The sequence below is a fragment of the Bombyx mandarina genome, chromosome 15 (genome assembly GCF_030267445.1).
Source record: "Bombyx mandarina strain Sakado chromosome 15, ASM3026744v2".
In the NCBI taxonomy this organism is placed as follows: Eukaryota; Metazoa; Arthropoda; class Insecta; order Lepidoptera; family Bombycidae; genus Bombyx; species Bombyx mandarina.
Window position 1 is genome coordinate 8,821,997 of NC_143221.1, and position 23,804 is coordinate 8,845,800.

Below are 23,804 nucleotides of genomic sequence, written 5' to 3' on the forward strand. Positions count from 1 at the left end.
TTAGAACATATCGTGATCCCTAACAAATGGTGCCACCGGGTATTTCTGTTGCGAATCAGTCGTGCATTTCGATCCTGGCTATAAGTGGTATAATTTTACGATATGTGTATCATTAAATTTTTAATTACATTGTGCATTGAACCGTTAGGTTTTCTAAATTAAAATGTATCTATATTTTCAACTATTCTATTTTATATCTATATACAATATATAACTATTTGGCTTATCATCAACTTTAAAAAACATTTTGAGTAATACAATGACTGTTAACAACAGAAAAATACCTGCTTGCGCAAAACACATCAATTATGATTTTTATCTAAATCTAAACGTTTTCGTATCAGATTTTACTGATTTTTATAAGATATATCGATATTGATAATGGTAGTTCTATCAATTAATCTCACGGCGTGGGGTTGTATAAATTAATAATATTAGCCATTAATCAAAGTAGAATATTGTTGGTGTTACAAGAAACATGTACAAGTATTCGGCTGTTCTAATACTGGCGCTGTTGGTTGCAACAGAGGGCCATGATTTTGTTGCCCAGAGCCAATTCCATTCTCAAGCCAGGAATGCCGTGTAAGTTAAATCCTTCTAAGTTATACTCATTTCTAATTTATTGAAATAACATCGTGTAGAGTCAAATACATCATGCAGAAGAAGGGTTATTGGGTTAAGAAATCGTCTCATATCAGCCTTCATATGTTTATTAAATTAATTTATCCTCATAATGATAAGGGTGTAGGCAATTGATTCAGTGGGTTCTAAATGTAGAACTCTCTGAACAAATCGCTTAGTAACAAGCATAGTAGCTATGAGAAATATGTCCAACAGGTACATGCTTGTTAATTAGTAATAAAAAAATAGTAAATCATTAAAATGTAAACATTGAATATATTTCACGAAACGATTTTTAGGTTTTGAACTATTCAACAACATTTATTTTATGTTCACAAGATAATTAAACTAAAATTTTAATTGAAAATTAAAAAAAGAAGTACTTGCAGTTTTTTAAATATAAGCATTTTAGTCGCTTAGTGCGGTAGGGCCCTAAAAATATCCTTGAGCTCGCGGTCTTTTCCTAATATCTATAGATCGTCAAGTCCCACATACCCCGGGCGCCCCTTAGGCGCGGGGACCACATAAGAGGTTTGACCCCAGTCCCCGAAAAAAAAAGGGATTTTTATATGAGTAACAAGTAAGGAGTAAGGAACAACTTTCCCCGGCTTACTTTATTAAACTTTTAGCTACTCCATGAGATATTTAAGTTTTTTTTTGTTTTTTTTTTTATATTGCTTAGATGGGCGGACCAGCTCACAGCCCACCTGGTGTTAAGTGGTTACTAGAGCCCATAGACAACCACAACGTAAATGCGCCACCCACTTTGAGATATAAGTTCTAAGGTCTCAGGTATAGTTACAACGGCTGCTCCACCCTTCAAACCGAAACGCATTACTGCTTCACGGCAGAAATGGGCAGGGTGGCGGTACCTACCCGCGCGGACTCACAATAGATCCTACCACCAGTAAACCATAGTTTCATCAGGGTATTTTGTAACCTTTCCTCACACATCAATTTAAAACAATCCAACTAACAATACGTAAACTATCGATTGAACACACAAAAATCATTGTAGTGAAATTTAAAGTAATATATTTTATGTATACTTTCTGAATTAATAAACTTTTATTGTAATAATATCATTGTTTGATAAGATCTATAGGAATATTTATGCTGATTATTTAATAACGTTGAATATTTGAGCATAAAATAATTTAACTAGATCAAACTGCGGATAAGATACGGTTGTTTTTATCTAAATATTATTTCTAATCGAAACATCAACATCGGTTGTCTTTTACATTGCTTAATAGTGAAGGTGATTTTGATTATGATTAGATAAATATTTTTGTTTTCGTAACATTTCGGGTATAAATTATAAAAAACTCAAAATCAGAAAGTAGATTCTTATAAGAAATCTAATCAAGAAAAATACTGAATATCGTAAAGGTACTGGAAATATAAGTAGAAGAGATAATAGGATAAAATGTCTTAATTACCGCTATTGCTCATTATGAAATGCGTGAGATGATGTTAGTTAGCATACGATACCTTTGTTACCCCATTCACGGGTAGCAAGCACTAATCTGCATATTTCTGCCGCGAAGAAGTCATGAACTTCGGTTTGAAGTCAGATAGCCATTGTACTTACAATATAATTGAGACTTCGACGTTGTGATGTCTGAAGCTTTTGATAGTGATTATCTAATTTTAAATTATAGATGCCTGCTAACTGGAGTAGCAGACAATGAAATTTATATTTTTTATTTTCCAAAAATAGTTCATAGTGGCAATATTACTTAAATGTCTATCATCAGATATATATAATTTTTTTTATTGCTCACAGCCCACCCGGTGTTAAGTGGTTACTGGAGCTCATAGACATCTACGACGTAAACGCGCCACCCACCATAAGATATAAGTTCTAAGGTCTCAAGTATAGTTACAAGGGCTGCCCCACTCTTCAAACCGAAACGCATTACTGCTTCACGGCAGAAGTGGTGGTACCTACCCGTGCGGACTCATAAGAGGTCCTACCACCAGTAGTCTCAGAGTAAAAGGGTCGTCAATACAAATGTCGAAATAACAAGGGTTTTACTATGTTGTTATGAATGGAATAGAAGCCCTTGGGGCTTAACTGGTGGGAAAAACTGGTAAGGAAGTCGAACGATGCACATTTGTATGCTGGCATAGCTGCCGGCTCTCAAACTTTCTGGCAGTCACCAATGGTATGGTATAAGGCAAGGTAGCGGGAATATTAATCGTTTTGAAGGATGGCATAGATATGATAATAATCCAATTATGGGCCTCATATCAATATGGTAGTGGTATTCACGTTGTTACGTCTAGTTAAAAACTCTATATATCATTTATTTTGCTACATGATGCTGCAGTAGGAGTGGCCGGTGAAATTTATGCAATAATTGTTTTTTTTTAGCTCTCGTAACTGGGACGGCCTTGGTCTAACAGCAGATATCAACGCATACGTCGACAGCATGATTGATACATTGGTTCCGTTCATGATAAAACATGACCTTGATCCTTTAAGTATTCCCGACATCGAAGAGACTTTTGAAGTTGTTAGTATACAATTATAAGATTTTTATTAGAACATTGTCGTATGATAACATATACATAAAATGTAGTAACGTATTACTTCAAATATTATATGTAAAAACGAAATACCAGTCGTTCGTCATGAGATCTCCGAAATTACGAGTACGAGAGTCTTAAAATTTGGTACAGATCCTTTTGTGATTTAGGCGTTCAGTAAGAACTGATTTGACGTAAATCCTATCCAGTATGGATTTTTTTATATCGTATTGCAATAATTATCATGGTAATCGTTAATGAACTTTTGACCTGACAGTTTTTTTGCTCTTGTAGGCAGACGGGCATACGGCCCACCTGATGGTGAGTGGTTACAGTCGCCCATGGACATAAGCAATGTCAGGCTCAGAAACAGTCTGCTGCCTACCGTAAAGTACTCTGCATAAGCCTCGTTTGAAGAAAGACACGCCATAGCGCTCGGGAAACACTGTAGAGGGGAGTTCATTCCAAAGCCGGATGGTACATGATAAAAAAGATCTCTGGAAGCGCATTGTTGATGAGCGCAGTGGTTCTAAGTAATATGGATGAACTCTACTTCGGTGGCGGACGGTGCGATGGTAAAAACGAGATGATGGGATCATTTCAAATAATTCCTCAGAGAACTCCCCATGGAACATACGGTGCAAAATACAAAGAGAAACGAAGTTCCTCCGCAGAAGCCAATTCTTATCCCAGGGAAAGGTTTATGTATTTCATTCTATTTGAGTAACAAATAATAATGCGAGTAAATAACCTTGGGACACGTTTAGTATATCATAAATCGTTACATATTCGATGGCCTCAAGCTGGGAATTTCTTCTGTGCTTTGTATGTCGGAAAAAAAACATACGATCAAGCATACTCAGATCTTTAGTACTTATTCTCTTTAACTAATATATTGACTTTCTTCTACGAGCCGATAAAGGTTTAAAGGCAATAATGAAGCTTTTACGAATAATCTGTAAGTACGCCTAAGTAGGTGCCACCTTTCAGATCATTTCTACCATAATGCATTTGGCTTTCAAACATAAACATGTCATTTCGGATCCTCTCGATCCCCATCGGTGTTTTTTGGCATTCTCGACGAGTTTCTCACCGAATCTTCTCAGTGAGTCTCGAATCCGATCCAGTGGTAGATTTAGCGAAGATAGCCCTTACTGGGGCTAGTATTAACAGAGACGCCAGGCTTTGCCTCATGAGCTCGCCTACACGTTCGGTGAATTTAGGATAACCCCTCGAGGCTACCAGCATAGGTAGAAAAAAAAAGAAATTGAAAAATATAACAATGAAGTTGCCGTGACCTAAAAGTTACGATGCTTGCTGTACTGATATCGAACAATACGAATCTGCCTGTATTTAAATCCCTCAGGCAGGCGTATTTTTTTTCTGTTCTGTTCTTATTCTTACTGTTCTTATTTTCAGAGACCAGTCCTTATTACCTATAGAGCGAGTTTGGGTCTTACTAATGGCAAAATGAGCGGCTTAGTAAACGTGGCTCGTTCAGGAGATCAGTTCGTCCATTACTTCGCAAAGATGTTGCGTGCCCAGGCCAAATTTAAATTTACCGATCTTGAGGTATGGTATTGTTTACAAAATTGAATATAATCACCTATTGGTGTTTATATTTCCTAATCATGAGTTTGTTTTCTGAACAATAATTGAATGTAAATTAATACGATATCATCACCATTTCTTCCAGTTCGATTTCGATTATCGCGTGAAAGTAATGAACATCGGACCTACTGGTCGCATCAGGGGTTCGTTGTCTCAATTCGTGATAAATGTTGATATCATCATAGACTTCAACAACGATGAGATTCATCTTCAAGAGCTTTATCTAACTGACGTTGGGTTCGTAATAGTTTGATTTGTACTTTTTTTATTAAAAAATATTATTAAAATATTGAATTAAAGTACTTGTGCGCAGATTTCTTTTAACTTAATACAGGTGGTAGAACTGTTGATTTCTAAGATTAATTAGGTTAGTAATCCCTTTGGTTATATTAAATAGTAAAGTAATATTGTTTAAAGAAGTGCATGGCATCCACTTTAAAGCAACAAAATCGAATTTATGGGTGAAATCTGCATTCTCGTGGGGTCATGAGGGCCGTCTGCCAGTGACCTTTGCAATAACATTTCAGATTTTTATTAAGTATGTACTTAGTAGTTTTTCTCGTTTCATGTTTGGACCTGTATCTTCAAACGTTGATCACATAAGAATAAAAATAAATTAAGCTTTCGTTTTTTTTTCAGTGTTATTCGAGTGAGCCTTTCTGGAAACATTATCTACGATTGGTTGGTGACTCCTTTGGCAAATGTGTTCGTGCGTCTTTTCGATAATGTCATCATGGAATTCGTTGAAACCACTGTTAAAAGCATTGCTGGTTCCGCTATTGCTGATGTCAATGTCAACTTGAAACAAGTAATTCGCGATCTCGAAGCATTGAACAATTGATTAATGTGATTCAAATAGGAGTCTTTGAAATAATTAAATGCTGAAAATAAATCATACAGACAAGATATATATTTTTTTACTTTATCCATTCCGAAACTAATGCCGGTCACTCACATGCGCGCAAACATTCGTACATTGTACAAACGTTCGCGCGCATGTGAAGGGCTGTCAGACATTCATTCGCAAACTTAGCGGCTGTGCAAATGGGTTCAGTATTCAATTTGCGAACCCGTTTGCGCTTCCACCTACACTTGTTTACGAATGTTTCACGAATTTCTCTTCTTTTTTTAATTCGTCAATAGAACATTGAAAAGAAAAAGAGTTCTTAATTCTTTCCCAGACGTCATTAACGGCCATTTTGTTTTTATGGGATTTCTTTTGAGGGTCCCATATGGTCGATTCATTTTGCAGAAGTTCAATGAACTCCATCACCTTGGTGTTGTTCCAAATCATGATAAAGGTACGCTACACAGTAGTCGTCACGAACTATGAAAATGGCGAAACGTCCGTTACCTTCGCAATCGTGAGCACAACTGGTAACACGAATGTGTGGGAGACTACGCGAAGGATCGCGGTTCGCGCGCTTTGATGTCCGTTAAAAAACCGACACAGCTTGGAAAATCACGAATGCAGCGAAAACTTTGCATAATCATTTGCAAATGTCGTCCTACACTTGTGGGTTTGCGTATTCGTGCGCAATGTGCGTGCGTCCGTGAATATGAGTGACCGGTATAAGCTATCAGACTTGTAACATGACTCAAGATTGTAGTTGGCCAAAATGCTCGTATTCCCTATGATTTGAATAAATAATCTATTTTATCAAAAGGCGAAACAATAAAGGTAAAATAATAGAGGACCATCCTTGTTTCAATAAAACCGAAATTTAAGATGGAGTTTACTATGTCAATATTCCTGATATAATTTATTTATTAATTAAATGAAATATATTAATCTAACATTAGGACGGAGCACCAGTATTATACATTTTAAACATTTATTATATAAAATTTGATATATTTTTTAAACTAGGTACACCATCCTAATGTGGCTATTGATTATTTTGACACTCCTTTAACTTACAGCGAAAGATTTTAATGGCAGCTTTACATGTGTTTTGAGAATTACCTACCTCTTATTAATATCTTCGCGAATCCTTCAACTCATCAAAAGACACTGGGTAGCTGTTAAAAACCCTAGAGTAGAGGTGTCTCCAATCTAATGATTTTTATTTTTATTTTTTAACGGATTTTATGACCTGGTAACTAAGAGGGTAGCTTTTCAGGATATTTTCAAAATAACCCTTCTACTCATATCTGTTCATAAAATATTTATAACTACTGATACCATGCAGTCCACGCTTTTTTACAATAAAATAATTTTATCTTACACTATTTTTGATTCAAATTTATTTTCAATTTTTTAGTTGGATTTTATATAAAAGCGTATTTTGTTAGTTTTTTTAAACTATTATTTATCTGTAATTTTTTAGTTGAATTTCAATTTTTTCAATTTTTTTTATATTGAATTGTCATCGGTCCTTAATAAGTACCGGTAAAATGGAATGATTAGGGACAAATTCCAACTTGATGAACAATTTTGAGGTAGTTGGTGATGTTTAATCAGAATCAAAAGGATTGAGTCTTGGGGGTATCTTTGTTATCCAATGTCAAGCTATGCAATTAGTATTCCAGTTTAAGCAAAAAAAGCAAAAATAGGTGCTTTCCCTATTTACCCGGCAATTGCGGTTAATGGAGACGAAATTAGTATTAATAGAGAAATTTGCTAGGGCTGGCACTACTTTGTTTTAATTAATTTATTTATTTAGTTGCACCAACAAAGTGTTCATCAATAAAAAACATTGAAAAACCTGACAAAAGTACATGGCAGATGTCACCTCAATTATAGATGCAATCGACAGTGCATTGACAACAAAAATAATAAAAATATATAAGTAAAACTTGATTACATTTATTTATTTATGTACACACAGAAAACAAGATATAGTACAGAGTAATAGGAAAATTATGTACAAAGGCACTGCTTATTTCTTTAAGAAATCTCTTCCAGCAGACCTGCGAGAAGATAATGAGAATAATAATAAAAAGTGATGAGTGTGTGTAGAACAAATAACACATAACTAAAATAACAAATACAACATGAGAATTATAGTAATGCACATACACATAGCAAATATTATAAGTAACACAGTATATACGAAGAGTACAGAACCATGATCATTCGGTTGATGAGAGATAAAATTGATAATAATTTAATTACTTATGATTAATTTTACTTGGGAAATTTATCCGCGACAGATTTTTCTTGTAAGTTGTGAGACAATTAGAACATGTATTTCATCACCTAAAATTAGTTTAGCGCAATCGAACAACTCCGAATGAACATTGACGGAGACCGCGCTACCGTGCACATTATTGTAGTCCCAAAGGATTCTGTTTAAGGGAGAGTAAGCACCTGGTCTAAATTCGAACGAGCGGGCTTTCTTTTAAACGGTTTATATTACTTCGTTCTTGGTAAGTACTTAGGGGCTGATATTTTTATCTTGGTTAAGAGATTAGGTGTCTCGGTTATTCCATGGATTAATCAGGTGGACCCCCACTATGACAAATATAAATATATTTTATTATGTATTACTTCGACATTTTTGTCCACTTTGAGATTTCATTGTTCTTGTTACATGTCTGTGCAAAGCCGAGTTACTTATGTTAAATGGCTTAGCTATTTCAACTAAAGACTTATTCTCAATTTCATAGGCTTCCATTTGCTGTTTTTAATATTAAGGGATCATTTATCTTATAAGGCTTTGCACTCTTTGATACGTACACGCGAGGCATTTTAAAAAATAGAAAACAATACGTAACTGATAATATAAATATTTGCCAAACAATAAAATAACACTGCATTGATAATTTTGAATAAAAGTTCTAGACAAAAACATCATGAATAAACCAGATTCTTACCAACACATTTAAAAAAGATTGTTATAACTACACAACCCTACACACCTGTACCTATTTATACTTAGGTCGCTCCCATTTAAGTTATTCTCATCCCAATTGGCCCATTTTTCGTTGTTATTTGTACCTGAGACGTCCCAGCTATCCCCAAAAACAACAGATTTTTACATGTTTTTTTATATTATCAAAAAACATTAAAACCAATAACAATTGAGACTTACTTTTAATTTAAATGATGGTTCAAACACTAAATAACGTTTATAAATCACAGTCGTCTTCTATTATTATCAAATAAATAACAGAGAGTAAAGTTTCTAGCACTAAAATAATTACCACAACAAGAAGAATAAGTTAGCAGCTATTATCATGCATATTCAGAGTTGTTTTGTGAACTTTTATTACACTACAAAAAATGGAAGATTTTGCAATGATTAAAAAACTAATATTGAGTGTCGAAAGATTTTCCTGCTTTTTCCCCATTCACCTCTTAATCCCTAATCACCCCATTTTAGCAAGTTAATCCGACGTTTTGAAGGGGGTCAAAATCATGTTCAAAGATTCCGTTACAAACTATCTTTTATTAGCTTCAGACGTATGTAACGTCTGAAGCTAATAAAAGCGTATTAAGCAAAAAAGGGTGCGTGTACTTATGTACGCGCGTAGGAAGTTATACTTTTTTTTTATTAAATTTATTTCTTTTTTTTTTAAATATTAAATAATTAATAATACATATTTAACGTTAATAATTTAATAATATTTAGTATGAATTATATTAAATAATAATTGTTTCATTTATATTACTAAAAAATGAATGCTAATAACACATTTTTTTACGAGTGTACATGCGCGAAAGTTCACCTGCGGCTATTTTCAGACTCGCCAAGTTACGTCGGTCGTATTGTAATGAACGATTTAGTGGGCAACTTCATTCTGTTAATTTTGTGTCACGGTGCGTGCGCATCGTAAAATTTCACTCTGATCAATTTTTCATAACGCGCCTAAAGAAGTATAACTTCAAAAAACGTATGTCTGAATTTTTTATTTGGCTACAGCGTGTTTTATTAGGTTTTTTTAGGTAGGTATAATAATTTATAGTTGATCATAGTATCTCTGTAGGTATTTTGGACGCCCGCCATTATTTTCTAACTTTATGGTTAGTTTTTTGTGTTTTATGTTTTAAATTTAAATCATAGTTTTTCAAAATTTTCAGTAAAGTAAAACTTTCAATATAAAGCTGTGAATGTTATATAATCCTCAGTAAAGTGACAAGCAAAAGATTACGCTGTATAGGCTATGTTCCCGTAACTCGAAGACATTGACAATGTCATTATTTTCAGCTGCAAAAATTTATGACATTTTCTAATTAAAAAAACAACAGCACATGGTAAATCTTTAACGTTAACAGTTTATGTTCCGCAGGAACGGTTTTTGTATGTAGTATTAAGAAAACTGTGGTGTTTGTTAAAAGTTTCCTTACTGACCATTTAATTGAAACTAATATGGGTAAAGTTAAAAAGTTGAAGCCCTCACAGGTGGGAAAAAATGTAGCTCTCGCTGATCAAATTGAATCTGGAAATTCAGTCAAAATAAAAAATAGGACCAAAGATAGAAATAGGCACGATGAAGACGATGAGGTAAATTATGCATACTACTTTAAATTATTTCTGTAACCTATTTAAGTATAATGTTTTATTTATTTTGTTATTGTTTAGATTGTTGGACATGTCACTGCCCAGCTGGTGTTAAGTGGTTACCGGAGCCCATATACACAACGTAAATGCCGCCACCCACCTTGAGACATGAGCTTTAAGGTCTCACTTTTAACAGTACAATGGCTGCCCTGCCCTTCAAACCAAAACGCATTACTGCTTCACGGCAGAAATAGGCAAGGTGGTAATGTAGGCATTAGGAATCAAAAATAGGCAGATGGCAGTTAATGTCCACAATAATCGATTTTATATAATTTTTTCAGTTTGTAAAAGCAGATTTGTCTAAAAAAATTTTAAAAACTGCTAGAAGGCAACAAGCTGAACTAGAAGACAATGAGATTGGTCCGTCTCCAGCAAAACATGTCACTCTTGTGTCAAGCTTTAAAGGTAAAACATTCTTTTTTTTATGATGGTAGAATTACTGGTGGCCTGGAGGCCTTTCCAGTTTCACCAGGACAGGTGGGCGAGCAAAGGCTCAGCCAGGAGGGGTGGGATTTGCTAACAGCTGCCCAAGCCCCTCCGAAGGAGACCTAACAACTCCAGACCAACTGCTTTGCGAATGAATCTACAACCAGATTGGAATCGCGACCTGCTGAGAAGAACCGGCGAGAAACTCAGCAGGCTGATGCATGGCTTAGGTTGCGCGTCGACTTCTTTGTCGAATTTGACTAGTGCAGTTACCGGGGTCACTTAGCCTGCAGTGTTAGAGCTGAAGGCATCTAATGCTAAAGTTATTGGATCTGATGGATCCGTAAGGACGTGTGTAAAACATTCTATGACAGTGTACATGTACAGTAGAAGTAAACAAATAGTGAACAGTCATTTTTGTTATAATGCAATTAATTTCTCAAATGTACCTTGTGAATGAACTGAAATTATTTTCAACTGCAATTTAGATTTGATAGTTAGTAATTCCACTTGTTGAAAAATAACTAAAGATATTATTTGTTAGATAAAGGATCAGATAGTTCAGATTCAGAGAAGGATGACTTGGAACCTGACACATACTATGATAACATTGAAATCAACGAAGCAGATGAAGAAGCACTCAAATTGTTCAAATCATCTAAAACAGAAAGAGTTAGAACTCTAGCTGATATTATAAAAGAAAAAATTACTGACAAACACACAGAACTACAGACTCAGTTCTCAGATGCAGAAACTTTAAAATTGCAGAATATTGATCCAAGGTAAGTGAGATTGATAAAATTTTTGATCAAAATTAAGTATTACAATCTTTGTATATAAATTTTGAATTTCAGAATAAAAACCATGTATGAGGGCGTAAGGGATGTACTCCAGAAATATAGATCAGGCAAATTACCGAAAGCTTTCAAAATGGTGCCACATTTGCAGAATTGGGAGCAAATTTTATACTTAACAGAGCCTACTACTTGGTCAGCAGCTGCTATGTATCAGGTTAACAATAAGAAAATACTACTTAATAACAATAAATTTAGCAGTTGAATAATACTTAAATGTGTGGCGTTAATGAATGAGCTTCGGAAAATCATAGCTTTAATCAGAATTGAAGGCTTTATTTAATGTTATCACATTATTCATTATGATTATTGGTTTGCAGGCAACTAGAATTTTTGCATCAAATCTTAAGGAGAAGATGGCTCAGAGGTTTTATAATTTAGTTTTACTACCACGTGTCAGAGATGACCTTGCTGAATACAAAAGGTTGAATTTCCACTTGTACCAAGCATTGAGGAAGGCCTTGTTCAAACCTGGCGCTTTTATGAAGGGAATTTTACTACCGTTATGTGAGGTAAGATGCCAAGTTTGGGATTAAAATTGATATAAAAGTGATATGTGTTTTGTACAACACACTGTAGAGGAGTGAGTCATCAAAATTTTAAACAAATAACTTTTATTTTTATTCTCTTGTCTTCTCATCTCAATCACATAGTTAGGCCCAAGCCAAACAACCATTGATAGGAAGGTATGCTTGGTATTTGTTGAGTAATTTTTTCTGTTATTTTTAATGGTCCTATTATGTGATTCATATTGCATTTGATTGTTGTTCATTTTGAAGAAATTTCCTGACTTATCTTATAGGTTTTCTGCCTTTTGTGATAGGTAGTAGGATCATTATGTTAATTGATTGATAAAGCTGTAATTTGATATCACTCCTTTTGTTGCCAATCCTGTAGAAACTAATGTTACTCTTTGGATAAGCCAGAAATGCTTGTGCAACTTCTTCATTCAGTTGTGCATATTTGGACAAGTATTCAGCTATTGTTTATGACTGTGCATTCCACGAATGGATATTGCAAATAATATTTCAGTTTAGGTTTTTTTACTAGAGTAATAATATCTTGTTGATAACAGTATATTGTTAAGTCTGACAAAATAGGTCTATCAAAGTATAGATTTGTTGTAGAATTTTCTAGTATAGTTTCAGTAGTATTTTAGTATGGTTTAAGTTTCTACGAGATTGTACTTGTGGGTTTGGTGAATTAAGTGGGAAATAATATCGAGGAGTGAAAGGCTATTAAGTTTAAGCGATATTTTTGCAACTCTGCAGGAGTATCATTTAAAGTTTAAATTTTTGAAGAAATATCCGAACAAAAAAAGTTCTTCAGATATTTGAATAGAGTAAACTTAATTGAAGTTCAACTAAAAAACATTGAATTGTTGATGATAATACCAAATAAAAGGGATCTTTAATTACAATGATTAATATCTCATGTTACCAAAAAGCCTTTTACCCCTCTATATGATCATGCCTGTGTTTGTAATCAGTTTGAGCTTGAGCTTTTATTTCAATGCAGTTTTGGCAATGTAGGTAGAAGCATTGAAGTGCCTATATGCTCCAGTGCCTGCCTAATACTCTTGGAACTACATAAATTTAGTAGTATTTTGTGATTTCAGGCTGGGGATTGTACGCTAAGAGAAGCTATAATTGTTGGATCTGTGCTGGCACGTAATTCAGTACCCGTTTTACATTCTAGTGCTGCTTTGTTAAAAATAGCTGAAATGGATTATAACGGCGCTAATTCAATTTTCCTGAGAATCCTTTTTGATAAAAAATATGCTCTTCCATATAGAGTTGTGGATGCTGTTGTTTTTCATTTTTTGAGGTAATTATAAATTGGTTTTATAATTCTTTGTTATTCACTTAACAATCTTCTTTAGATTGATTAGTTGTGTGTGTACTTACAAATAAACAAATGAAAACTCAAATAAGATTCTTCTTTTCACACGAATTGTTGAAAAAAGTTAGATGTGCTATTTCACAGGTTTCAATCTGAGGCTCGTGTATTACCTGTATTATGGCACCAAGCTCTATTAACGTTTGTACAGCGTTATAAGGCAGATATATCAACTGAGCAACGAGATGCACTTCTAGAGTTATTGAGAAAACAATATCATCCTACAATAACACAAGAGGTAAATTTTTCTGAATATTATATTGTTTTTACTTGATTTTCCATGTAAATATAGCACTAGCACTTATACTTTAAGTATTGTCTTTAAAACATTCCAAAATTAATATTTATGTTTTTATTATAGATTAGACGGGAGTTACAACAAGCTCAATGCAGAGATATTGAAGTAAATGAAGAAGCAACTAACATGATGTCAGTTGAATAATATTATCATGAATGTATGTATTAAAAAAATGTTTATTAAATAGTAATAAAAGCTTATCATCAGTAATGAATTATTTTCTTTTCATTCAGTGTTTGATTTATTTAATTTTAATGCATTTTCAGATAATATAGGTCTATCCACTTGGCTGCTAGTAAAGTGCACTGGTGGTAAAACTGTTTCACCACATTCACATTTTCTCCCAGAAATGTAGTCGAATGATCCGATTCTGCAACTGCATTTTTCACAGTTTAATCTACCTTTGGTCCATTGCTCATTTTCAATTCTGGACTTAATCCATTCGGGCAATTTGTCTTCCATTAAATAAATCACTTTCTTAATATCGTAACTGTTGCACTTCTGTGGATCACATTGAAAGTTCTGATTAGTAATAAGAGATATGTCATCAATTAATTTAGTGCGACATTTTAGACATTTGATAGCATTCGATTTGCAAGAAATCATTAGGTATGAAATTAATTTTCCGTGACAAAAACAAATTTTGTGTTAATCAATTTAGGTTATGAAATGGATTTTGACATTTTGACAGTTAATATATTCTTTCTCCAACTGAAAAGTCAAAAGGTATCATACCATACAGCCTAATCTTTTATATAGTTTTTATATATGAAACATGGCATGAAATGAAATGAAATAAAAACAAAATGGAATGAAATGAGATGAAATGATATGGGATGAAATATAATCTCAGTAAAATGGTGATCATTGATTACTGACACTTTTTTAGTGGATTTTTTGGAGGATCCGGAGAAGTTATGTTCTGCGGCTTTGTTTCATTTTCCCACATTTGTGCACTTTCACAGATACTAAACAGTCAATAAACCACCGTTATTACACATTTAAACCTGAAGAAACACTAAATAGGGAAAATAAAACAAATAACACAACTTCACTCCTCGCGTTCCCGCCAAAAAGTCTTGGCTTGGCGAATGCACAAACCGTGCCAGACCCAAAAAATAAAGAAGAAGAAGAAGCTTTTTAGCAAAAATGCGAGGAGCGAAGTTTTATCTTGTTAATTTAGTGTTTCTTCGGGTTTATGTTGATGCGTAATTACAGTGATTTTATGTTTAGGAACAATGCACAAATGTGGAAGATGTACCCTATATATTTATTGCACCCCACCTCATCTCGTTAAATCTCATCCTATTTAATTAGATTCAAATTGATCAACTTCATCTCATTTCGTTTCATATCATTTTTCATATAAAATAATATTGTAAATTTTGATGTACTAAGTACGTAGAAATTATATTAAACTAACCTACCTATAAGGTCTTGGAATCGTTGGTCGTAAATACAAAAGGACGCCATTTGTCATACTTTAAAAAAGAAGAATTCTTTGGGGACTTTCGTTGGGGACGCGTTCCCCCCAAAAAGTCCCCAAAGACACAACTTCGAATTGTTTTATTTTGTTTATTTTGTGTTTCTTCAGGTTTAAATGTGTAATAATGGAGGTTTATTAACTATTTCATATCTGTGAAAGTGTACAAATGTGAGAAAATGAAACAAAGCCGCTGAACGTAGCTTCTCGGGATCCTCCAAAAAGTCCACTGAAAAAGTCTCAGCAAATAATCACCATTTTACTGAGATTTTATTTCATCCCATATAATCTCATTTCATTCCATTGAATTTCATGCCAATTGATTAATGTTCCAAACTAATGAGCTTCATTTCATTTCACTTCTTATTATCTTTTTTTATAAAAAAAAATATTATGAAGATTAGGGTGTATGGTATGAGATACCTTTGCCTTTTCAGTCAGTAAAATAGAACTACTACTACTATTACTAGAAGACTCTGGCTTACACTATACAGGGTAGAACTAAGGAGTGCCATTTCAGTGTATCAAAAAGTGTTCGGAAAGAGAGCGAATTAAGGTGGCAAATAGTATCAAGTGAAAAGATTAAAAAAATAGCACCATAAACTACCACACTTCGACTATGTTCCGCTAAACTCTGCGAGCACTCATCAGTGCTCTTACTGAGGAGAAATTCGTTCGAACTTTTGGTAAAAATTAATAATCAAAATGATTTCATCAATTTATTTCCTTGGACATTTGAAATAATAATCAGTTTTTCCAATTAGTTTTTTTTATGTAATATAATTATGAGTCACCCTTAGTGCAAAATTTATAATTGTTAGAAAAAAAAAAAAATGTATTTTATTTATAGTTTTGGAATATATAACATATGATTTTATGAAGTTTCTGCAAAAAATTAGTTATTTTAATTGTGAAAATAAAATATATTAACTATAAGTTTAGATAAAATTCCAGTGTTGGGGCGGATTTTTTTCCGGTGCCCAGAAGCGGCATTAAGTCTAAATCCGGCCCTGGACAGTATACAGTCGCAGTTTTTTTTTCTTTTTTCTTTGTTACCTAAGCTGAGAGCCTTGAGAGGCTATATCAGCGTAGCCTTAACTAGTAGGTGAGCTCACGGGGCTCAAACCTGAAACCTGAACCTGAACCTGACGTTGCTAACACGAACCCTAGCAAGAGCCGTGCTTCGCAGAATATACCACCGGATCGGAAGCGCGACCCACTGAGAAGATCCGGCGAGAAACTCAGTGGGCTGTTTCTGAGGGCTAATTTAATCGTCAAGCCCTTCGTCGCAAGCGACGGGTTCGACGAGGACGATGACCGATGCTTGAGGTAGGTACCTAAAAGCATCGTTGGTGGATCGGGAGAATCCGAAATGACTTGTTTGGGGCGACGTCGACTGCTTTCCATTCTGTCCGCAGGATTGGGAATGTAGTTACCGGCGGCCACGATGAGAGAGTTCTCGTGTCGTGCCGCTTTATCGAAGTGGGGTCGCAGTATCCACTTCCATTATATTAACCATTTCTACTTCCTACACTAGCGCTATTTCGGCGAGTCTTAGAAGAATTTCATAGAATTTCGATTCATTGTTTATGAATCTATTCGACAACGATCATCGATATTATTCTTGGGGTTTAGATCATTGTATGGATAGAATAATATAGCATGCTTAAGCTGTGTGGTCAGAATATATTACAAAACAAATTATATTTTTCTACTGTCTAGATCTAAAATTTCAAGAGAGTTAAATACTTCTCATTTTTATTAAAATTATTTAATCGATATAACTCAAGGGCACAACACACAGAATGAAAAAACAATTTTCGCATGTGCGTGATATTTATTTCACTGAACATTTTCCATGACAATTTAGCGCGTTATTATTAATGCGTCCAAACGTTTTACTATGTGATAAGTGCGTTTTGCATAACGATCCAAATATACTTAGGATTATGCATACGGTAATAATTTACATGGACAACTACACAATAAATATAACAATAATGAACCAATGTACAATACAATGTATAAAATTATTAATCTAAAGCAAAAATTTGTGGCTTTTCGTTTGTCCAGAACATTAATTTTCTAATCAGTGCTTAATAACTATGCAAGTCATATAGACGATATGTTTAATGTAAATAATAATAATAATAATATTGTAACGATTTCAGAAAACAGGAATTGAATTTTTAAACTGCGCTTTCATCATTAGACCATATATTGTTATGGTCTTTAGAACATAGCTAAGTTTCTACCGATTTATTATAGTAAGTAGTAATATTATTACGTATAAAATCTATTCCAGTTGCAAATAAAATGCAATAATATTAGGAAAATAAAACAAAATATAGTAACGTCATATTTAAAATGTTCATACTAACAATGTACTACATATTTCGATGTTTAAACAGGTTTCATTTCTTTCAAATAACTTCAGCTTTCAGCTTTCAATATTATTAAATTGTTCTGAACGTGACGCTGAAATCCGAAGGCATTTTTATCAAAAAAACTTGTATTGATTTTCGATAAACAATTTAATGCAGCAGTTATAGTATTGAAACATTTTAAAGCTTCCATATCAACCCATCCATTCCATCAAAATGAATGCATGTTCGTAGTTTTATACCCATAGATTAATAATTTAAAAAAAATGTAATACGTACAGCCGAATTTAAGAACTCAATAATAAATATAGGAACCCTGACAAAATTATCAAACTGTTTAAAAATCTTTGCTTTTTTTTAAATTTTGAAGTAGATACAATGCTTCTGAAAATGAAGTTACACTAAACCATGTAATATTCGAACAGCAGATATCCAGTATAAAATAATCGCCAAGACGCAACATGCATGACATAACAGATTTTTCTAGGCATAATAGAATACAAATACCTGCAATAACAAATCAAAATTTACAATTTTGTAAAATGATGACAATTTATTTTTCAGAAACGATAATTTAAAACTTTAAAGCTTAATTTGAAGCTCCAAATTATTCACACATTTAGCGGATAATTAAAATTTGTGGTAATATTGAACATATAGTTTTAGACACTTGAGTAAAATTTTGAAAGTCGGCGTTTATCTGCCATTATCGTAGAATCTAAAGGGTGCCGATGCGTATGCGCGTGACATGTTATGATCAATCCTTATGTGTACTAATGCGATGAGCATATGTAGGACATATTTATAAAAAAAATCTTAACACTCTTCCTTTAATGTTGTTCGAAAAGTATTTTGTAATTGACTTTAAACAAATTCCTTGATGAATTATAGGCTCATTTTAAACAAACCCGTAGCTCAAAATCTGATAACAATCCAAAGAAAGCTAAATGTGGAAGAAGGTTTTTGTAACTCTTCAGTTTGTGTCGGCTTTTTATATGTTTACTTTTTTCAAATAATGTGGAAATTAGGTAACAATGAATGTTTTTTAACAACAAAAAACAGTTCTGGGAAGAGTTAATCGCCATAAATACATAAATTTAAGAAAAATAGACATTGCATTGAAGGAATTATTACAGAGTGTCTGAATCTGCAATATGTGAGAAATAGCGGAATTGGGCCAAATCGGCTGGTACCTATTAGCCGAGTCCAGGCTCGTTCTCAACTCTGACATGATAATATTTCCGATGAGGCAAGAAATTTAATGTGTCCGCTTTAAGTTGCGAGCATGTGTGTGAATTTCATTCCAAACATTTTTGAAACACGAGTTTCTAACTCGTTAACCTAGATTTTTGAGGCCGCCAGAACGTATTAGAGCAAAATCATTTTGAAATTATTTTTGTCAAAACTCATCAATTACATTTAAAATGGAGCATTGAACGTAACGTCACCGTATGAAAAATTTTAGCATTACAAAACAATCGTGCGCTTAATTTTCAGCTTAACAATATAAGACTTTGATCACAGACAAAATTACAAAATACAATGCACGCGATAACTTTGCGCTGATGTTAAAATATAAAATTCTTAACTTACTATAATATTATACTTATTTAATTGTGTTCATTATTCGAAGCTGAGACAACCAGTTCTCTGTTAGTTCAATTCAAGGCAACGATTTGCGAAACTAGCGAGAATTTTCGCAATTTGTCTCCTTACCGAGCTACACTTATAATCTAGTAAAGATTTTTAGAACAATGTTTTATGGAAATCGTGATGTTCGGATTTCCCTTGCTTTGGGATTTTTTTCGACTTTTTTTCAAACATACACATATTTTAGCAGGCATTCGGCTTAAGCACCTTTTTGAAGTCTTTAACAGAAGCATTTGCAGATCAATCAATAGAGACGAAAACACTCGTACAGAGAAAAATATTTTCATAAAATTACCTTAAAGTACAAAATTTTAAAATGAAAATTATAGCGTTCCGTAAAAGTTAGAAGAGTGTTGTGAGACTTAATTAGAGTAATATTTTCTCAGCAGATATTCGTAGTGATTGGATTTTTCAATGCATTGTATTGTTGGAACTCTTTTTCTAAGTTTTTTCTTTTATTAGAAATCTGAGAAGAAATAAATAAACGATAGAGACAACTGTCAGTAAGATGTTTGCTATTAAGCTTCTATTCCATTAACTTGCGCTTTTAGGCCTGCTCATCGCTCATTTCGGATCATCTGTCATAAGAATTTATTCCAAAGTACCTTTAGAGTACCTTAGTACCTAAGAATTTATTCCTTAAGTATGTACTTAGTACTACTTAATGTTAAATCTTACCAATGTCAACGAAGTAATATTATAATTTATTCTATCAGCACACTAGCGATAAAAACTGTGCAACTTGATAACTTGTTTAAAGGATTCTTTAGGGAAGTATTCATCTAAGTGTGAAATACTTCTTGAAAATAGTAATTAGAATAGTGCTGTTATTAGTGACAGTTATAGGACAATTTCCCAAACATTCAGAAACATCCTATTCTACGGATATTTTGAGTTTAAACAATTACAATCTACAGTAAAATATCGATTGTAAGCAGTTATTTAAAATTTACTTCATACCTCATTAAATGTAAGTTTATGACTTATGAACGAATACACCCTGTGCTTAAGCGCTAAAACTTCGCATTTTTAAGAATAGTAACATTAACCAGAAAATAATTTAATTGGTTTTTGATGTTTTGTTTGCGAACCGTGTAATATAGACGTAACCAGTTCTGTCAGTCAGAAATAAAGCTTGCAATATTTCCAAAATTATAATTGCTTGTATGTAAAAGTGTTTTTTAAGCTCTTAGTATGGAATTTAATATTATTAATATTTTCTATGCGATAAAGACAAACGGTGTTCTTCCTTGCAGTTACATGAAACCTCTCTAAATTGATAATGGAATGTAACTACTTTATGTCAACTATTTTATGAGATTTGAAGTGATTTGTTTTTATAGAGGAGGATGCTGATTAAATATAGAACTTACTTTTCTGGACTGACTAATGTGATAAACGCTCCAAGCTGACTAACATTGATCTGTATTTAACATCTAATTTAAGTATTAAATAGAACTCTCAGACCAAAAAAATAGAGGGTATTCTTTTGGTCTGAGGTACTACTGCGTTCATAGTTCGAATACAAGAGTATAGGTAGATAGGTACTAATCTCAAATAGCGATAGCATTTCTCAAATCTACAAAAGCAATAACAATGCCTCTAAATCGAATTTGAAAAGTAACTGTATTGAAAGTAAGTGAATTAGGAATTGACGAATTTACAAACCCACTAGAATATAATTAATATGTATTCCATAATATTTACAGTTTTTTACTTTTTTTGCTCTCGAAGGTGAAGCAATAGCTTTTGTCAATGATACGGATATAATTCGTATGTTTTCGCCATTTCTACTACATATAATAAATGTAGACGATATAAACAAAACTGGAAGTACATTTCTAACTATTTAACTAATTTGCTAAAAAAAACTATCATAAATGGAAATGTACGTAATATGTGTTAAAGCTTATTTGTCTTTTGCTAATTGTTGGGACTTCTTTTCCTAATTCCTTTTCCAATCCTTTGTCCACGCCATCTATGGACGTTTCAAGAGAAACAACGAGCGCAAAAATGGCGGTAAAAAATAAAAACACGGCGCCGCGCCGGTGCTATTTCTGAATATTGTTCATCAATATGCATAGAAAATTCTCAAGAATGTGAGAAATCGAAAGTGCGTAAAGGAGGTTCGAGTGAGTCAACTAACTTATTCTTATCCCAGTCCCAACAACATCAAACATATAACATAAGTTTAATGCCAATCATTTGTATTGTATGTACATACCTATACATTAATAGGTGACAAAGTTTTTTGTTTTGTGAAAATGTGATGCGATAATATGAATGAAGTTACAACATAAGACAAAAGAACACAAGAAACAGGTTCATTTTAGAATACATTGTTATTTGGCAGGCGTTTTGTTTGAATAGTGATAGTATTAATTAGTAGTACTTGAAGGTGAATCTAATGAATCTTATTAAAATAATGAAATTCCGACATGCTGGCAGAGAACTAATAAATGATACCTATTTGTATAGCACTATCTGAATATATTATTTAATACAACTCACTACAGGTGTTCGTAGTCCTTACGTGAATAATTATAGGATACGATTTACCTTACCCTTAATTTATTGTGGATTTTATTATTGCTTCTTATGATATTTATGTTGGCGATAATTCTTAATCCATAACTACGTTACACATTAAAACGTAACTTCAACTTTTTGAGCCACAATTTTAATAAAACCTACATAAATAAAAATACGAAGATATTTATTATACTCAAAGGAATGTATGAAATTAATTAACATGAGACAGTTGTTGAAACTCGCGTTATATATTACAATTATTGACAAATCGTGTCTCGTGAATTAGTCTAGCACAGTTTTAGATATTAACTAGCTAAAATTGTAAAGGCAAGGAGCAAGGACGGGTAGAAAGCATTCATAGGTGAAGTACTTTCTTTTGGAAATACAGTTCATGGTATTTACGTAGTCTGTCAGTCTTTTAAGCCTCTTTCGGTTAACCTGAAACTTACACATAGATTATATTGTGGTACAAGCAAAACCATAATACACCATTAAATTATCGTTTAATCGTGTTCAATGCACAGAGTCATGTTATATCAAAGGTTCCTTGTAATTACATGGAATCCCATAAATAACATAAGGTAAGAGTCAATACCGTCAGATAGTGCTATTGAGGAAACGTTAAATTGTTAGATATAAAAAAAAATGACTCTTCTTAAAATCTGTAAATTACATAAAATTAAAGCACCCAATTAACCATCTCTTACTTCCAATTTCTAAACATTCTTACGTTGTGCTTGCTAGCTTTATAAATTTCGAGATTATCCACTGACGAATTCGAAGGAGTTCCGTTCGTCAGGTAATTTTAGTATTAAAATTTACTAAAGGCAGTCGTTCTTGTCTTTTAAAATATAATACAAATGGACTCTTATCAGGTGGAAAGACCACCTTTGCGCGAGATCGCGAGGACGTGTTAGTTTAGGCGTTAATGGGAATACAAAATTGGTCCATGTATCGGATCGTGGTCGCTTCACAGGAAAGTTCTGGCGTCGTTGAACCTGGATTGCGTGATACGCCGGCAGAAGTGAAAGCGCGCAGGCGGAGCCGGTGCGGTCTCCACCAGCGAGCCGCACGAGGCCGACTCTGCGAGCGAGCGCGCCGAGGGCCGGCAGCGGGGAGCGCTCGTCTCGCCCGCCTCACACTACCTGTAGAACGAGTGCGAGTGCGGGGGCGGAGGCAGTGCCGGCGGCACCGGTGCGTGCGGCTCCGATGCCGATCTCTGAACTCCCGGAGTTCGCTCCGCCCGCTCGGCTCGAACATATCGGTCACCCCGTTCACGATCGCGATCACAGTTCCAGTTCCATTCCCACTGTTAAAAAAATCTTATGTAGGAACGTACAACATCATCATTATCCTGCCCTTCTCCCAGTCACCTGGGGTCGGCGCAACATGTTTTCTCCTTCCATACTCTTCTATCATATACCATTTCTTCACTCACTCCCCTCTTACCCATTTCGTCTTTCACGTAATCCATCCATTTCTTCTTAGGTCTACCTCTTCCTCTATATCCTTCCACATTCATACTTAACACTCTCTTACCAACCTCATTTTCATTTCGTCTCATCACATGTCCATACCATCCCAGACGGGCACTTCAAAGAAAAAAAAACATCTCTCATTTGTAAAATTCAGCCTGTACATTATACGCAATAAAGTCTAGTAAGTAAAGTATCTAACCTCATTTGTCTGGGGTACCGAGAGCGAAGTTTTTGGCAAAACTTGGGAAGGCGTCTGTGCTGGTTGTGCGTTATGATGAGGCGGACAATCTCGGGTTTGTAGCAACTGTAGTATACGTCGCACGTCTGCTGTGAGACCGGTTTCGAGTACAGCGACGCGCCTGCTTAGTTCTTCCAATCTCGTTAAAACTGTCGCCACCGAGGCAGCTGTAGCAGCTGTCCCGACATTTTGGTATTGAGGTGATGTACTGTCCTGTAAATACACGTCACAATTTAGATTATTTTTAACGCTTATTCAATGAAAAACCAGTCGCATTAGTGAGCTTGT

At 34.0% G+C, this 23,804-nt stretch overlaps 3 protein-coding genes across 15 annotated transcripts in view; 2 read left to right on the forward strand and 1 right to left on the reverse strand.

Moving 5' to 3' along the window:
* The first annotated feature begins 412 nt into the window (after positions 1-412).
* LOC114249346 (mite allergen Der f 7) lies at positions 413-5,675 on the forward strand. The gene is made up of 5 exons (XM_028182873.2): positions 413-582; positions 3,002-3,143; positions 4,576-4,728; positions 4,853-5,004; positions 5,407-5,675. Exons 1-5 carry the CDS (start codon positions 479-481, stop codon positions 5,606-5,608), a joined length of 753 nt encoding a protein of 250 aa, XP_028038674.2. The 5' UTR covers positions 413-478; the 3' UTR covers positions 5,609-5,675.
* A 4,100-nt stretch (positions 5,676-9,775) lies between these two features.
* bys (Bystin) lies at positions 9,776-13,961 on the forward strand. Its single transcript, XM_028182924.2, has 8 exons — positions 9,776-10,217; positions 10,556-10,679; positions 11,245-11,482; positions 11,555-11,711; positions 11,875-12,066; positions 13,173-13,381; positions 13,541-13,691; positions 13,815-13,961. Exons 1-8 carry the CDS (start codon positions 10,083-10,085, stop codon positions 13,893-13,895), a joined length of 1,287 nt encoding a protein of 428 aa, XP_028038725.2. The 5' UTR covers positions 9,776-10,082; the 3' UTR covers positions 13,896-13,961.
* Positions 13,962-17,051: 3,090 nt separating this feature from the next.
* The window catches only part of LOC114249379 (potassium voltage-gated channel unc-103), a 42,613-nt gene continuing 35,860 nt past the window's right edge, over positions 17,052-23,804 (reverse strand). For all 13 annotated transcript variants that reach the window (XM_089732914.1, XM_089732911.1, XM_028182921.2 and 10 more), the window contains 2 exons: positions 23,478-23,729; positions 17,052-23,109 (listed from right to left, as the gene is read on the reverse strand). In XM_089732914.1, the coding sequence (XP_089589040.1) occupies positions 22,942-23,109; positions 23,478-23,729 (420 nt within the window). In that variant the 3' untranslated portion in view covers positions 17,052-22,941. The remainder of the gene's footprint in view (positions 23,110-23,477; positions 23,730-23,804) is intronic.

What these genes read in the sequence shown, in the direction of transcription:
- bys (XM_028182924.2), top strand. Translation starts at nt 10,083, where the DNA reads ATGGGTAAAGTTAAAAAGTTGAAGCCCTCACAGGTGGGAAAAAATGTA. An exon ending in CAGCAGCTGCTATGTATCAG is followed by an intron (nt 11,712 to 11,874) that starts GTTAACAATAAG and finishes ATTGGTTTGCAG; the next exon opens with GCAACTAGAATTTTTGCATC. An exon ending in TTTTACTACCGTTATGTGAG is followed by an intron (nt 12,067 to 13,172) that starts GTAAGATGCCAA and finishes TTGTGATTTCAG; the next exon opens with GCTGGGGATTGTACGCTAAG.
- LOC114249346 (XM_028182873.2), top strand. Translation starts at nt 479, where the DNA reads ATGTACAAGTATTCGGCTGTTCTAATACTGGCGCTGTTGGTTGCAACA. An exon ending in TCTCAAGCCAGGAATGCCGT is followed by an intron (nt 583 to 3,001) that starts GTAAGTTAAATC and finishes GTTTTTTTTTAG; the next exon opens with CTCTCGTAACTGGGACGGCC. An exon ending in CTTTATCTAACTGACGTTGG is followed by an intron (nt 5,005 to 5,406) that starts GTTCGTAATAGT and finishes TTTTTTTTTCAG; the next exon opens with TGTTATTCGAGTGAGCCTTT.